At 33.2% G+C, this 15,495-nt stretch overlaps 1 protein-coding gene across 7 annotated transcripts in view; it reads right to left on the reverse strand.

Moving 5' to 3' along the window:
• Positions 1-15,495, reverse strand: part of C2CD5 (C2 calcium dependent domain containing 5) — an 82,491-nt gene that overhangs the window by 45,866 nt on the left and 21,130 nt on the right. For 6 of the 7 annotated variants that reach the window (XM_082849622.1, XM_082849621.1, XM_082849620.1 and 3 more), the window contains 3 exons: positions 14,693-14,844; positions 9,863-9,948; positions 2,228-2,336 (listed from right to left, as the gene is read on the reverse strand). In XM_082849622.1, coding sequence (XP_082705748.1) covers positions 2,228-2,336; positions 9,863-9,948; positions 14,693-14,844 — 347 coding nt within the window. Of the gene's footprint in view, positions 1-2,227; positions 2,337-9,862; positions 9,949-11,603; positions 11,796-14,692; positions 14,845-15,495 lie in introns of all 7 variants that reach the window. The other variant, XM_082849623.1, reaches the window with a different exon arrangement.

A 15,495-nucleotide genomic window follows, 5' to 3' on the forward strand; every position in this document is an offset into this window, starting at 1 on the left:
CATTAGCACATGCACCTCATCCATCATAATTTTCTCTCGGCAGAGTAACTCAGTGTCATAAAATTAATACATCATCATGGTAGATGCTAACTGAGTTTTAACATTCAGCTCTTTTCAAAATTAAAATTTTTTTCATAAATAATTATTTAAGGGGCCTGGAGATCAAGAAAATGTTAAGCAAATGTTCCTTTTTAATGCATAATACACATACAAAAAACACAATGCAAAGAATGTGATAACTATATCAAAATAATATAATAACTCGACCATTAGACTATGTAATTGATTTGTGTTTAACTGAAAATAAAACAAAACTGAAATACAACTTACATAACATTAAAGTATTTATATGTATATGCCCACAATCTTCTGGGAAATAAAACATTAGTAACTGAGAATTTCTCCATGTGAATTGAAAAAATATTCTGATAGAGAAGGAAAGGAAGAGAATGGATGAGCTGTAGTTACAATACACAAAATATATTCTGTAATAAGGAAGGATTTGTGTTTTCTTCCCTGGGTCTGGATTCTTACATTTCTTACACAGCTAGAATAAACTGGCAAGTATGGAAAACCCCCAAAAGCAGTTGTTGTTGTTTTTAAGTAATGCCATGTAAAATATGGCTCTCTACTTAAACTTAGTTAAGTAACCTTCATTTGTTCTCCCAGACTCTACAGCTTACTCAGAGTATGTGGAAGCAATGATGACATCAAAATGTTTTCAATAAACAGAAGACATCAGCAACAACTGAATATATTCCTGAATTTTTGGAGCTACTAGATCCATGGGTAGGTGCCGTCTATCAAAATATTTGAGTCAAGGGTCCACAGAAACACAGGTAACTTGGCCTTGGGTCACCCAGTTAATGTCAAGTATTAACTCAGTATTTCCTTGCACTTTCCAAATAATTCAAGTTCCTAAACACATAGATATGAAACTTGGCATAGTCCTCAAGGTCTCAATCCAGTAAACTGGCCTCAGTCTAAACATGCCTTTTAATTACTGCAGAATACGCAAATACTACATGAAGATAAGATCTTAGATTGACTCAAAAAGTAAGGAACAGGGAAAAAAAATAAACGAGAGAAGAAAAAGAGAAGACTGGTGCTTAAAAGATGTATTTGCTCAGCTTTAGAGTTAAATAATCCTAGCTAGTCTTGCTTTTCTGAAATCCTGTTCAGGGTCTAGAAAAATTCCATTCTGCTTAACTCAAATGACATTAAACCATAGGACACAGATTAAATTTCTTAAAAATCTAAAAGAATGGTAATGCTCTGTATCCTCAAAATCACTATTTGTGTTTTGTGTACAATAATTTCAAAGCATTTTTCTCTTTTATATAGCTGTCGGTACAAGCCCCAGGAAGAGGTTACTGGAAATGACAATTTAAAATTTTCAAAAACATATCTGATATGTGCCAAGTAAGAATATTAATATAACTTCAGGTTTAAGGTATGTCATCAAAATAATAAGTGATTTGAGCAAGTTATTGGGCATCTAGTCAATGAGAGATGTGAGAACAGAGTCCATAGGAAAGTTCCTACCATACTTATCATGCTTATTTTAGGTTTAGAAAAATCATCAAAGCATTTTTAGTCCAAGGGCTTGAAATTACTAGGACTTCCATGCCTCTTCTCTTTTATAATCAAGACCCCGTGTTTTAAAAAAGTGAGCTGTTATTTTTTCTTGTTCACTTATATGGAACAAATAGCTACATAAAAGAAACCAAGGACCCAAAGAGAACAGTTGCCTTTTTTAAACTCTTAAGGTACTCTACACAATGTTTACTATTACATTTTAAAAGAATACTTCTTTTATGAATAAGGAAATTACTCAAAATCCATAAAGAATTATTGCTAGTGAAAAGAATTAACATCTTAAGCTAATGGCCACAATGATCAAATTGTAAAATTTGTTATCTGCATGGGTCAAAGAAAATAATAGCTGACTCAAAAGTGACTTAAGGATTCCCTCAAAGTGATACATACACCTTGGCCAAAGATGAATCAAGATTTGTTCTGTATACAAACGTAACTAAAATATATACTTAGTTTAATATTTTTAATTAAGATTACTGCAAATATTTTAGAGCACCGTGCGTCAGTTCATACTTTCTTTGTCATTCTTCTTTCTGGATAGATCTGGCTTAAAAAATTATAAAAATCAATGTTAATAATCACAATGTAAGTAAATGAAACATCGAAAACAAACTTCTAAAGAACATACCAGGATTGTGGATACGATCCAAAAGCTTCACAGAGCGTGCACTAACAACTCCCCCGACATGCACGAGGAATCCAGGAGGAAACGCCGTCAAGGTAAAAAATGGAAATTCCTAGTAGAAAGAACGGGGGAAGAAAACAACTGACCATGTGTGAAGTACAAAAAATGTGCTTATTAAAAAGCTTGCCATAAGGAAATGAATTTACCCCTTACAAAAGGCTACCAATTATGCATTACAGATGCTTTGTAATTAAAAGTTTTCTTGGATGTTAGAGCTCTAAATCCATTTTCCCACATGTTATACAAAGTCCGAACACTCTTTTTATCAATTCTAAATGAGAAAAAAAACGTTCTCAGAGTTCCAAATTAAGATATTTGAACAGGGGGCTTCCGTGGCGGCCCAGTGGGTGGGACTCCTCGCTCTCACTGCTGAGAGCCCGGGTTCAATCCCTCGTCGGGGAACTAAGATCCCACAAGCCACACGGCATGGCCCAAAAAAAAAGGTATTTGAACACACTCTTCCTTCCTCGCAATCTCCTATTCTGATGCAAGGTGGCAATGAGACAGGAGGGCGGGGGGGAATCTGCCTGCCCCGCTACCCCACATCTACTTCTCAGTGGGCGTAGACTATCCCTCAACACACATACCCTATCCCGGGCTACCAGTAAAGACTGAAGGTCTGGGGCAGGAGATGGAAAAAAATGTGGGACTCAGGGAGGAGGAGACAGAGATGAGCAGATCAGGTTAAGAGCTACATAGAAAGGTGAAGAGAAGAGCCAATGTCAAGTTCAGGTGGGCAGAGAATCATTGTGTGAGATTATTTTCTCTATTAACATGGGGGCAGCAGGAAAAAAATGTAAAAACATAAATGCATATTAAGAAAGGGGAGAGGTATGCAGATGACAGTAAGGCGGGCAATAAAATTCTACAAGTTCTTTTAGGCTTTATTCTCCCCTTCTCTCTCAAGGATATCAAACTTGTCAATTTAGAGACAAAGAGAAGCATGCAAGAGAGCAATGGCAAAGCAGAGAAAGGAAATTCATTGAAACAACACCCAGAAAGAAAGGGGAGTTCCTGTGGTTGCCCAAATACAGAAGCCTCTCGCGTTGTACAAATTGGATGCAAGTAAGGGAAACTTAATATCCAACCTGTCTAGCTGCAAGATTAATGTAGCTCACTTAACCAGAAGTCACTTACCAGTAGCCTCAGCTATTCAGAACATAACTGAGAACTGGAAAATAAGCAAAACAGGGCCCTCAACAGTCAAAAGAACTGTTAGTTCCAAGTACTAAACTTCAGGTACTTCATTCATAAGAGATCCCCACAGACCATATTCATATGATGATATATGGTAATTATAAATGTATAATGTTAGGAACATATTCTAAAATCTATTGGTATCTTTTTTTCTGGACCCACAGCAGATTAAATGCAGCAAATAAAAGCTGGGAGATAAAGAATATTACTAGAAGCAGGCACATTAAAAACAGCAAGATTACTGATTGTCTGCTTAAAGCATGGAGAATACGAACTGACCAAAGCATAATTCACACAGCATAGCAACTTGGAGCCATTTACCACAGAGGCAAACAGTCCTGCAAACCTCAATAACTCATGAGATACAGTATTAAAAAATATGTGTGTGTACATACACACACATACATATTTAGAAATAAATTCATTCGAATTTAAAAGTAATCTTTAACAAGGGCAAGAAAAACCTAGGCTATACAAAAAGGAGTAAAAAAACAGTCAATGGAAGTGGACAGGTTTGGCCCAGCTGATAGGAAGAGGAAGAGGAAGAGAAGGGAGACGACGGGAGGAGAATTTTACTTAAAAGTATTATAAAATGGTTAGTCAAGATAGCTCCTTATTTCCATCTAAATTTTTTAAAATATAAGTTTTAAATGAGGAATGTACAGGTAAGCTTATGTTACTGGAAACTTTAGTATTTTACCTAATAAGTTAGATCTCTAAGGTTTTTCAATTTTAAGAATACGGAAGTTTTTAAATTTCCTCAAACTACTGTGGCCAAGTATAAAAAAACACTTTACACTTAATCTTGATAGTTAACATTTTAAATATTCTGGGTAAGAGACACTGAAAATGAAAATTTTGTAAGCTAAATGGAAAACAGTACTTCCACCAAAAATTGAGAAATAAATTAGGTAAATTGCATGCTGGAAACCATCTGCATATAAGATTTCAGATAAGTATGAAAAAAATGAACCTAAATGATTCCTCTATTCAGGATTCTTTGACTCTTCTCCCCAGATTTCAGAAGATGGGATAAAGGGACAGGAGGGAAAGCATCACTCTAGAGCCGGTCACAGCAGAAAATGTAGGGGAATGGCTGCCCAAAGAGGCGGAGACCCACGCTACCAACTTAAACTCTGTCCTAACTGTCCCCAGTTCATCCAGCACACTCCCTCAGTTTAACACACAAAATTTAACCTACAATTAAAATGACATCGTTAATCAACCCAAACTAGCATCTTCAGACAATTCTCTCAGAAGAGCTACTGCCAGTATCTCAGCTGACTGTTAAATACCTATCCTCCCACTACCATCACCAATGACTACTATGGAGCACTTAGAGCGTGCCAGTCCTACGCACAGTAGCTTAAAACTATGCTTCACAATCTTTCCCACACCCTGAGACAGAGGTACTATCATCTCCGTGTTTCAGGTCAAAAACTGAGATGAAGAGGGCTTAGGTTCTCTCTGAACCACAGACTTTATCACCTGGCTTCTTGCCATTTCTGGTTAAAACACTGAGTTAAAGAATTGATCTTAATCTCTAGTCCGTTACTATACCTGATGAATCTATAGGTTCTCTTTCACTGAAAAGGACAGCCTCCTTAAGATCAGCCCAAGCACACCCTGCTTTCAATGTCCAGATGGGAATGCAGGGACTACAGAAGACATTTTCTCTGGAAAGCCCTTATATTAAAAATATCCTGGTGGTTAAGAATCCGCCTGCCAATGCAAGGGACACGGGTTCGAGCCCTGGTCCGGGAAGATCCCACATGCCACAGAGCAACTAAGCCCCTGTGCCACAACTACTGAGCCTGTGCTCTAGAGCCCGCGAGCCACAACTACTAAGCCTGCGTGCCACAACTACTGAAGCCCGCGCGCCTAGAGCCCGTGCTCCACAACAAGAGAAGCCACCACAATAAGAAGCCCACACACCGCAACCAAGAGTAGCCCCTCAGTCTCTTCAATAAGTGATGCTGGGAAAACCGGATACCTACATGCAAAAGAAGGAAATTAGAACATTCTCTAACACCACACACAAAAATAAACTCAAAATGGATTAAAGACCTAAATGTAAGGCTGGATACTATACAACTCTTAGAGGAAAACGTAGGCATAATACGCTATGACATAAATCACAGCAAGATCTTTTTCGATCCACCTCCTTGAGAAATGGAAATAAAAACAAAAATAAACAAATGGGACCTAATGAAACTTAAAAGCTTTTGCAGAGCAAAGGAAACCATAAACAAAATGAAAAGACAGCCCTCAGAATGGGAGAAAATATTTGCAAATGAAGCAACCGACAAGGGATTAACCTCCAAAATATACAAACAGCTCATGCAGCTCAATATTAAAAAAACAAAAACAAAAAAACCCAATGAAAAAATGGGTGGAAGATCTAAATAGACATTTCTCCAAAGAAGACATACAGATGGTTAAAAAGCACATGAAAAGATGCTCAACATCACTAGTTATTAGAGAAATGCAAATCAAAACTATAATGAGGTGTCACCTCACACAGGTAAGAATGACCATCATCAAAAAATCTACAAACAATAAATGCTGGAGAAGGTGTGGGGAAAAGGGAACCCTCTTGCACTGTTGGTGGGAATGCAAACTGATACAGCTACTATGGAGAATAGTATGGAGGTTCCTTAAAAAACTAAATATAGAAGTACCATATGATCCAGCAATCCCACTCCTGGGCATATACCCAGAGAAAACCATAATTCGAAAAGCTACATGCAACCTAGTGGTAATTGCAGTGGTATTTACAATAGCCAAGACATGGAAGCGACCTAAATGTCCATTGATAGAGGAATGGATAAAGAAGATGTGGTATATATATACAATGAAATATTACTCCACCATAGAAAAGAACAAAATAATGCCATATGCAGCAACATGGATGGACCTAGAGATTGTTATACTGGGTGAAGTAAGTCAGACAGAGAAAGGCAAATATCATATGATATTGCTTATACATGGAATCTAAAAAAAGGCTACAAATGAACTTATCTACAAAACCGAAATAGAGCTACAGATGTATAAAATAAACTTATGGTTTACCGGGCGGTAAGGGAGGGGGGAGGTTTAAATTGGGAGATTGGGATTGACAGATACACACTACTGTATATAAATTAGATAACTAATAAGGACCTACTGTATAGCACAGGGAACTCTACTCAATACTCTGTAATGGCTTATATGGGAAAAGAATCTAAGAGTGGATATAGGTATATGATAACTGATTCACTTTGCTGTACAGCAGAAACTAATACAACGTTGTAAATCAATTATACCCCAATAAATATTTTAAAAAAAAAAGAGTAGCCCCTGCTCACTGCAACTAAAGAAAGCCCATGTGCAGCAACGACGACCCAACACAGCCATAAATAAATAAATAAATACATACATACATACATACATACATTTTAAAAAAAAATCTTGCCCTGTGGAGCCTAGATAAGACTTCATATGTTGATACTTTGACATAAGCCAAGTACATGCAGCATAAATCATTTAACAGCATGTGCTCAAAGACAGGCTAGTTGAAAATTCTGAGAACAAAATGGATTTTTTTTTTTTAAGATTTAAATAGGATTTTTCTTAGAAGATATTTAAGCAATTTTTTTTTGAAATCAGAGATTCTTTTTATTATCTCAAGATACCAGGGTAAACTTTCTAGATATAAAACTCCATGCCAGGTTCCTACTATGATTTATTATATAATTTTATCCCCACTTCTAAATGATAATTTGTCAAAAGACTTTGCTTTATATCTAAGTTTCCCAAAGTTAAAGAAAGTTTCTTTCTTTAAATGGAAGACTCCATGGTAAAATACATTTGGGAAATACTAGGTTAAACTAAGTCAATTAGGTTTCTTTATTGAAGAAAAATATACATCCCGGAATCTAAAAAGTAACTTCATTTTTCTTACAAGTGAAAAAAAAATCATATTGAAAAAATAAATCTATTTGCTTTACAGCAAACAGTTCATAGGCAGAACCTAAATCTAAATAAAAGTTTTATCTCTATTTCTCATCTTCCAGTAATCTGATACCTGTTACCAAGATCTTGTCAACTTATTTTTTAATGCTTTTGTGAGAGAAAAAAAATAATAACACTTTTATTTTTGAGAACTGCTACTTGAATAACTCATAAAATAAAAAATGATGGACAAATAAAGCTTCTCTTTTCCATAAGAAAAAAAAGCCATATAATTTATTAAAGGTAGCAAGGGGTAGAAATGAGTATTTTAAAATGAATATATAAAATGGTAAGTAGATCATGTGTTCAATTTGATCGAGTGTTCAACTTGGCAGAGTTAAGGCATATCTGTACACATACAGGGAGAATTCTTCATACTTCTATACATATTTTTCCCAAACTAATGGCAACCACAGGTAAATGGGAAAGCCAAACAAGATAATGCTTTTTCTATTATTACGTACACAGGGTAGAGAGGGAGGCTCACAAATTCAAGTAACTGCCACTGCAAGGTTCGGTAATGTAAATATATTGCCAATTGAGGCTTTATAAAGTTGTAAATGAAAACTGTAGCTCTCCACACCTTTGCTGTTAATGCCACGAGGATTATCTAGTAGTGTATGCCCAATATGTTAATGTGTCCAAAATTTTAAGAATTTTTGAAAGCATATTTGAAAACATAAATATTATCCAAACTAAATCCAAAACAATTTTCATTGATTAGTATTTTTTTTTGTTTTAAAGCTAGGTGCTCTTCAAACTTCTTAGTACACAGAGTAAAGTCATGGGCTTAACATACAAGCAAAGTCTCATTATAGCAAACGTCAAGGGAATTCAAGTTTTTCTGTTCCTGTGAATTCTAGAATGGTAATTAGATTACAGGAAATATTCCTAGTGTACAGGACTTGAGAGAGTGTAAAACTGGGAGTAGGGAGGCGGTAAGAGCTCTCTGGCCTAAAAACTGTAAGTGACACACACCTTTATTTGACCTTCTTCCCCATGTTGTTAGTCTATGTTTGGTTTCAATGCATAGTCTGAATGTTTAGGTGGGCTACTTGATGGCCTGGTTGGTATGCCTGCCAGATCTGAGAGTAGCTGAAAGGCAACTGCTGCCGGACAGAGCATAAGGCAAAGAACTAGGTATTGCTAAAGTCCCATCGTTCTGTTTGTTCAGCTCTGTTCTCTGGAGCCTCGTCTAAAAGGCAAACAGTGCGTACACAGATACTTTCAGCACTAGGAAAGAAAGTCTAAAAAAATTACTTATTGTACTGTTTATAATAATAGGATCTGAAAAACACTCTTCTCAAAAGTCAACCTCTAGAAAAGAAATACCTTTGGTTTATAAAATACACCCTTTTACAGCCATTCGCTATGTTTCTTTTATTTTAATTTAATGCTAGTATAAAATGGAACATGTAAAAGAAAATTCTGTAAACGCTTGTAACTTCCAAATCAGACATAATGAAAGCTATGGAACTGTGCCTTAAAATAACTGACATGACATATAAAATCATGCACTGTGTCAGTTAAGTAGGAAAAAAAATGAGCCTCATAGTGCTATTAAATTAAAAAAAGAAAACTTTGCATTATGAAAAGAAAAAAAGCTGGCAACATTTGTTAACAGCTTAAATAAAATTTAAATGATCAAGATTCAAACTACAAAAGCTACCGATACATGAAATAGGTTCTCACACAGGTTCAGAAACATACCCGCCTCCTACAGAACCTATGAGGTGATCCTCCCTTAGCAATGAAGTTTATACAAAAAAATAAAAAGAGAAAATCATCCCAAAACTTTAACTATTCATTGTTCCATACAACATATTTAATAAAACAAATTTATAGTAATTAAAAGTGATGTATTCACATACTGAACAACCATATTATCTATGTTAATCTGTAGAAATATGGAATCTGCATTTCTTAACCCCAAGGACATTGGCCAATGATAAAAATCATCTCAGAAAATAAATATATTAATATACTAAAGAATTATTTTTAATATAACATCAATAAAATTTTTTCTAGAAAATTATCTATTTTCTTTTACATACTATAACTTTAATGTAAAATCAGAAATGATTTCATTATTCAATGGATAGTTCCAAATAGATTATTTCTAATATAATATTGGAAGACAAAACAAAAATATTTATAGAATTATTCCAAATTAAAAGTAATTATTCATAAATGAATTACTCTGATACCTTAAATATATTTTGGATTGAAATTACAGTATTATAGATACATGACCAAAACTAGTTTATAAAAACAAGTTTATAAAATAAACTTATTAAAAAATTATAAAAATAAGTTATAAGTACATGGAAGCATGATAATAAAATCATATTAACAGTGTAAGAATAAAGAATGTTGAGTGACTCTTACCCTCTGTTCCAATGCTGACTGAGTCTGTTGTCTTAATAGAGCTTTAAAGGGCCCCCCTTCTTTTCCAGCACTACCACTTCCCATTCCTACAGAACATCAGTACATAAATAACAACCAAAAAACAACTAGAGAAACAGACAGTTTAATTGCATTCATCTTCATAAATATCATGAGTCAAAATCTGTTGAAAAGAATCCAAACATTTAAAGTATTTGTGATGGCAACTAAGCACATATTTTACTTTTTTTATTCACAAAGTTTTCTTTAGAAGCAAGATGCCAAAGTCCTACTGATCACAGCAAGCTCTGGACTTAATTTGTTCTAAAAATCATTTATAAAATTATATTAAGGTGATAAATTTTTATATAATATTCAATTTTAAAAGCTGAATCTTCTAATAAAAAATAATCAATATAATACCAATTATTTATACCATGCTAACAATTTAAGAGTACTAAAAGAAATAAGAGAAAATTAAATGTTTGTTTAAAAGTAAATATATAGAGGGAAAAAGCACTAATTGGGCTTATCTAAAATATTCTAAAATTCTCTAAAGAGCATGAATAATTTCAGGCAATTCTGAAATATAGTCACATCTATTTTCTGATAATTTCCCATTCCTAAACATAACATTCATGACAAAACAGTATTAATAGTCATATCATAGTTTTCAACACTCGTTTGCAAAAATTAACATAAAGAGTTTTTTTAAAAAACCAGAGGCATATAATAGACACCTCACAAATGTACACAGTCATGGATGAAAGAATTACATTTCCCAAGCTCTTAGATGTATTTTTTTAAAGGTTTAATTTTAAATTTCTTTCCCTATCTTAGTTTATTCTTTTGATAATACTAATAGACCAATTATGGTCAAAGAATTATAGAAAGCAGGGGACAGGTGAGAAGCCAGTACTCTACAAACTAGAGTTTATAGTTTAGTCCCACCTTTTAAAACTGAAGATACATGCAGGCAGATTTACTATGTACAATGACTTAATAAAGGAACTAATTTACTTTTACATTTTTAGCTGTTCTTGGATAAGGAAACAAAAGTTAGCATGTGTATAGTCCCATTCTGTTCTTTAAAAATAAAAAAGAAATGTATTTTTCTTGTAGTAACCTAAATGTAATTTTTAGAGACTATACAATACTAAACACAGAAATGAAACTAAGATTTTTATATGAAGCATATTGAAAGCCATAAAATAAAACGTAATTTTGTAGAGATAAATGAAATATCAGAAAATAGAGCAGAATAACTTGAAAATTAATGTAACGGACAGAAAAAAAATGGATAATGAAAGAATATCACCAAAATGAGACTTAAACTGATTCAAACAGAATAATTTACTAATGTAACCATATGGTTTAGCAACATGATGGTATAGGTCCAACATGAATGGAGTTGGTGTGAAGGGAAAGAAAGTAAAGCATCTAAAACAGAAACTCTGGTAATGAGAATCTAAAAATTATTGGAAATATGCAGATCTACGTGTCCTTAGACATATAATTTTTAATACATAAAATTCTTTTAGCAGAATATTCATAATTATCCATCAAGTAATCCTCAATCATGTCCTCATAATAATTCTAACCATTAAACTCTGTCTGCCAATAAGAAAAATAAGAGTACATCCTGTGTAAAATACCCAATACTTCTATATGGTATGAAATAATTAATTTTTTCAAAGATGATTTAAAATAAAGGGATTAAAAAGCTGACATAATATGATCCTACCAGAAGCAGCCAGGAACAGCTCTTCACTGAAAGAAACACTTTTCCTCAGAACTGGGCTGACAAGGCTAGAAGGATGAGGGGGAAGGCTAGATTCCGAGAGGAGAAGACAGGACTTTTTAAGATGAAGGGAACCACAAGAGAGAGAGGGGGAGCTGGGACACAGGTAAATCCTAGCCCCCTGTGGGTAAGGTGCTGTGGAGGAAAGTAGCAGAGAAAAGTTGCAGATTCAGAAGATGACCAGAAAATGCAGGATAAGGAAAGCAATGATGAAGCAAAACATAACAGTAGAAATGAACTGTAAAATGCATACACAAATCAAGTAAGCATATGAAGTCATCAGCAAGATCATCTATTCAACATAATATAAATAAAAGGCAGAGTCTAAAATTCAACAAAACCTTTACAAACTCTGCACTCATTAAAAATTTTTAAATCACTAACATAGGATTTTATGCCATTCTAATTACTTTTAGCTGACTTTCCTGCCATTTTTTGCTTAAGCCTGTGTAAAGCTAAAATGTACCACATTTTTTAAAGCCAGAAATTTGTTGTCTCAAATATAAAAACTTATTCAAAGTGGAAAAAGTATAGTTCTTCAAATGTTATTAACTAAAACATACCACTTATGAGTATTTTACTTGAACACCCATTCAAAAAAAATCAACACTTGCTACCACATTAGGCAGATAGTCGCCATTAAGTTTAAATAAATAATATATTAACTTCTTTCTGTCCATCTTTGAGATTTACATTAATGATTTTCTTTTTCCTCTAAAATTTTAAATATGCAAATCCTATCACAGTACTGTTTATATTTACAAAGATTTGAGTACCTAAGAGCCAAAGAAATACCCTCTGGATCACAAAAAACATACATGGTAAAAAGCCTGACCAAAAAAAGTAAAAACTGGCTTTAGTCAGGTGTCACATCAATATCCTAACACTAGAATTCTAAAATTCCACTCCTACTAGTTGAATACTTGAAAAAAAAAGAAAATAAAACCTTGTAAAATGTCAAAAATTAGACTCTATAAAAATATTTAAATCAATATGAAATTTTTTAAAAACCCAGCTGAAGACCCATCTGAAGGTGGGTGATAGCTTTAACTACAAACAGAAAAACAACTTTCTCAGTCTAAGTTTTATTAACTTTATTCTATTTTTTTGGCTCTCCAATTTACCTATAATAAATCAATCATAAACAACTAATCTATCATGAAATACATGCTGAACTACAGCTCTAGGAACTTTAGAACATTCATAATTTTGCCACTTTAAATCTCCATGAGAAATAGCAATGCTCCTCAGGAGTATTCGAAGATATTTTTGGGACCCATGATAAGGCCAAACAACTAAAAATTGTTAATATCCTATAAATATGCGATTGAGGTATTGAATAGTTATAGTAAAACAAAATGATTAATTTAGCGACAGCTTATAAATGTAGAAATACATGAGAATAATAGCTCTTTTGTAAGTTAATTTTTAAAAACTAAAAATTTGGAGCTAGAAAATAAAATGCAAAAAAGTTTTCATTGATAGTACAATTGATTGCCTACTAGAAAGCTAAGGGAAGAGAAGTCTCTTTCAGTTAATTTATTACTTCACAATCTTCTTTAGACTTGGCTTTTCTGGTGAATGAAAAAAAAGAAACAGAAAGACCAAGGAAATACTTTCAAAAATGTGTCTGTAGTATGGCAAAAAAAAGGAAGGTAAGAAATACTGAAAAGTGACCTGGAATACACAAATAAACAACCAGTGGACAAAGCCTCAAAAATATGTTTAAGAAAACTTACTCTTCAAATGCTATCCTAGGTCTTTATTGTTTTCATTGTTATGAATTTCAAGGCCAGAACCTCAGCCTTTATTTAAAAACAAAACAAAACAAAAAACCCACTTCACTACAATTTCAATGGTTCAGTTTTTATGACACAAATCTGGTGAAGATGCCATATTCCAAAGCATCCATTACTATCAAATATCACATTATTTTAAGTTGTTATTTATAATTATACATGTAAAAATAAAGCAATTATTTTCAAAGAATTAGGTGTTAATAATTATCTTCTTTACATTTTGTGACTACATTTATAAAAATAGATATTATGTCTATAGGATTTTTAAAAATGCCCTTTCTTTACTTTGGAAGTAGTGCTGGTTCTTTTCATTGTTTTCGTAAAATCTGGGGTCATTTTCTAAATCTCTTGTCTAACACAAAAATAAAGTTATTAAAGATGATAAATTAAAAATAATGCAAATAAACTAGGCAAAATGTTTTCATCAATCTGGCAAGGAAACTCCCAGACAAAAATGCTATTTGCAAAAATTGCAAACTATTAACTTTTAAATGTTTTATTTATTTTTTATTTTTCTTAAGAATAATAATTCAATGACTTAAATAAGCTAATTCTATTTTAAGGAGTAAGAAACTAATTTGATTTTTTTAATCAGTTTTTATCATAAAACATATTCACAAAAACTCAGAGATTAACAAAATACAAATAGGAGAGGGAAAAATTATAAATTTCATACCCTGGCAAATATGCAAGAATAAGTAAAGCAAAAATGCTATTTTCTAACCTAGAGAGTAAGACTAGCAAAACCAAATATTTTAAATAATAAGCTAGTAAATAGATATATGTACTCCAAAATAACCAAATCAGTTGTAAGATTTTTTTCTTAATAAAATCTTAGAATTAAATTCCAAAATAGAAACAATGAATTCAAAAATGCTTATACTGCATGAGGAATTGGATTGCAAGCTACTAGTGTTATTTTCTATCCAAATGCTTTACGATGTTATTCCTCTTAATTTGAGCATGAAATGGAAAATGACTACATGCAAAAATAAATTCTGGCCTTCTTAGCTACGCTATGATTAAATCAACAAAATGTTGCTCTCTGAACAAGATAACTTCTGAACTACACAAAATTTTCACATTTTAATTGTAGTAACTGAAAATGATCAGTATTCACATTATCTTTTAACTTAAATGCCAAAAACAGGAAGAAAGGCTTGGATGGAAAGCTAATAAGGAACATAAACAAATTTGGAAAAAAAAGAGAAAAAGTGAGTGGAAGTGCCTTACCAGTTTTGGGTGTCAAACTCAAATCTGTATCAGAAGAAGAGGACTGTCGACTGTAGGACTTGGAAGGTGAAAAGGAATAAGTTTGGTTTTTCAGAGGGGTTGAGGGTCCTGATGAGTGAGTATTGGGATTGGGATCTTCATTGAAGGGAATCCTGCCAGAAGAAGGTGGAGAAATATTAAGTAATCATGTGCCAAAGGACTTGACGGAGGCAGCATGATCTAAACACCAGGAAAGTATTGGGGCAGGGCCAGCAGTCATTTCTTAAGTGTGGAGCTGGGTATGAGGCCAAAGACATCCAATTGCTGTTTAACCATTCATCATTCTCCAGATAAGTAATTATCTGCCTTGAAACAGTTAATAAGCCAAGTAAAAAAGCAAACAGCATGAAATGGCAGACTAAGGGGGTAAAAAAACATTAAAAGAATAAACAAAAAGAATAAATACATGAATAAAAATATTTTCAAACAAACAATGCTTTTTTAAGTTACGAAAGAAAAAATGATGACTGCAAATGGTGTGTGTAAATATTCACAATATTTTTTATATTTGCACACACAGATATCTTGAAAAGAAAAACATGTTTCCTTATCCTATAGCATCAAGAGTGCCACAGCTAAAAACACAGCAGAGTGGAAAATGAATATAGGCTACACAGAAACATTGCATTTTATGCAGAAGAGTCGCTTACCTGTTTTCCAACAGCTCTCTTCCACAGAATGAAACAGACCCTACTGTTACAAGTTTTGTATATAAAGAAAATAAGCAAATCAGAAGCTTTGGCAGCTATGTCACTTAGAGTCCA

The sequence above is a fragment of the Leucopleurus acutus genome (assembly GCF_964270905.1).
Source record: "Leucopleurus acutus genome assembly, chromosome: 11".
Classification (NCBI taxonomy): Eukaryota; Metazoa; Chordata; class Mammalia; order Artiodactyla; family Delphinidae; genus Leucopleurus; species Leucopleurus acutus.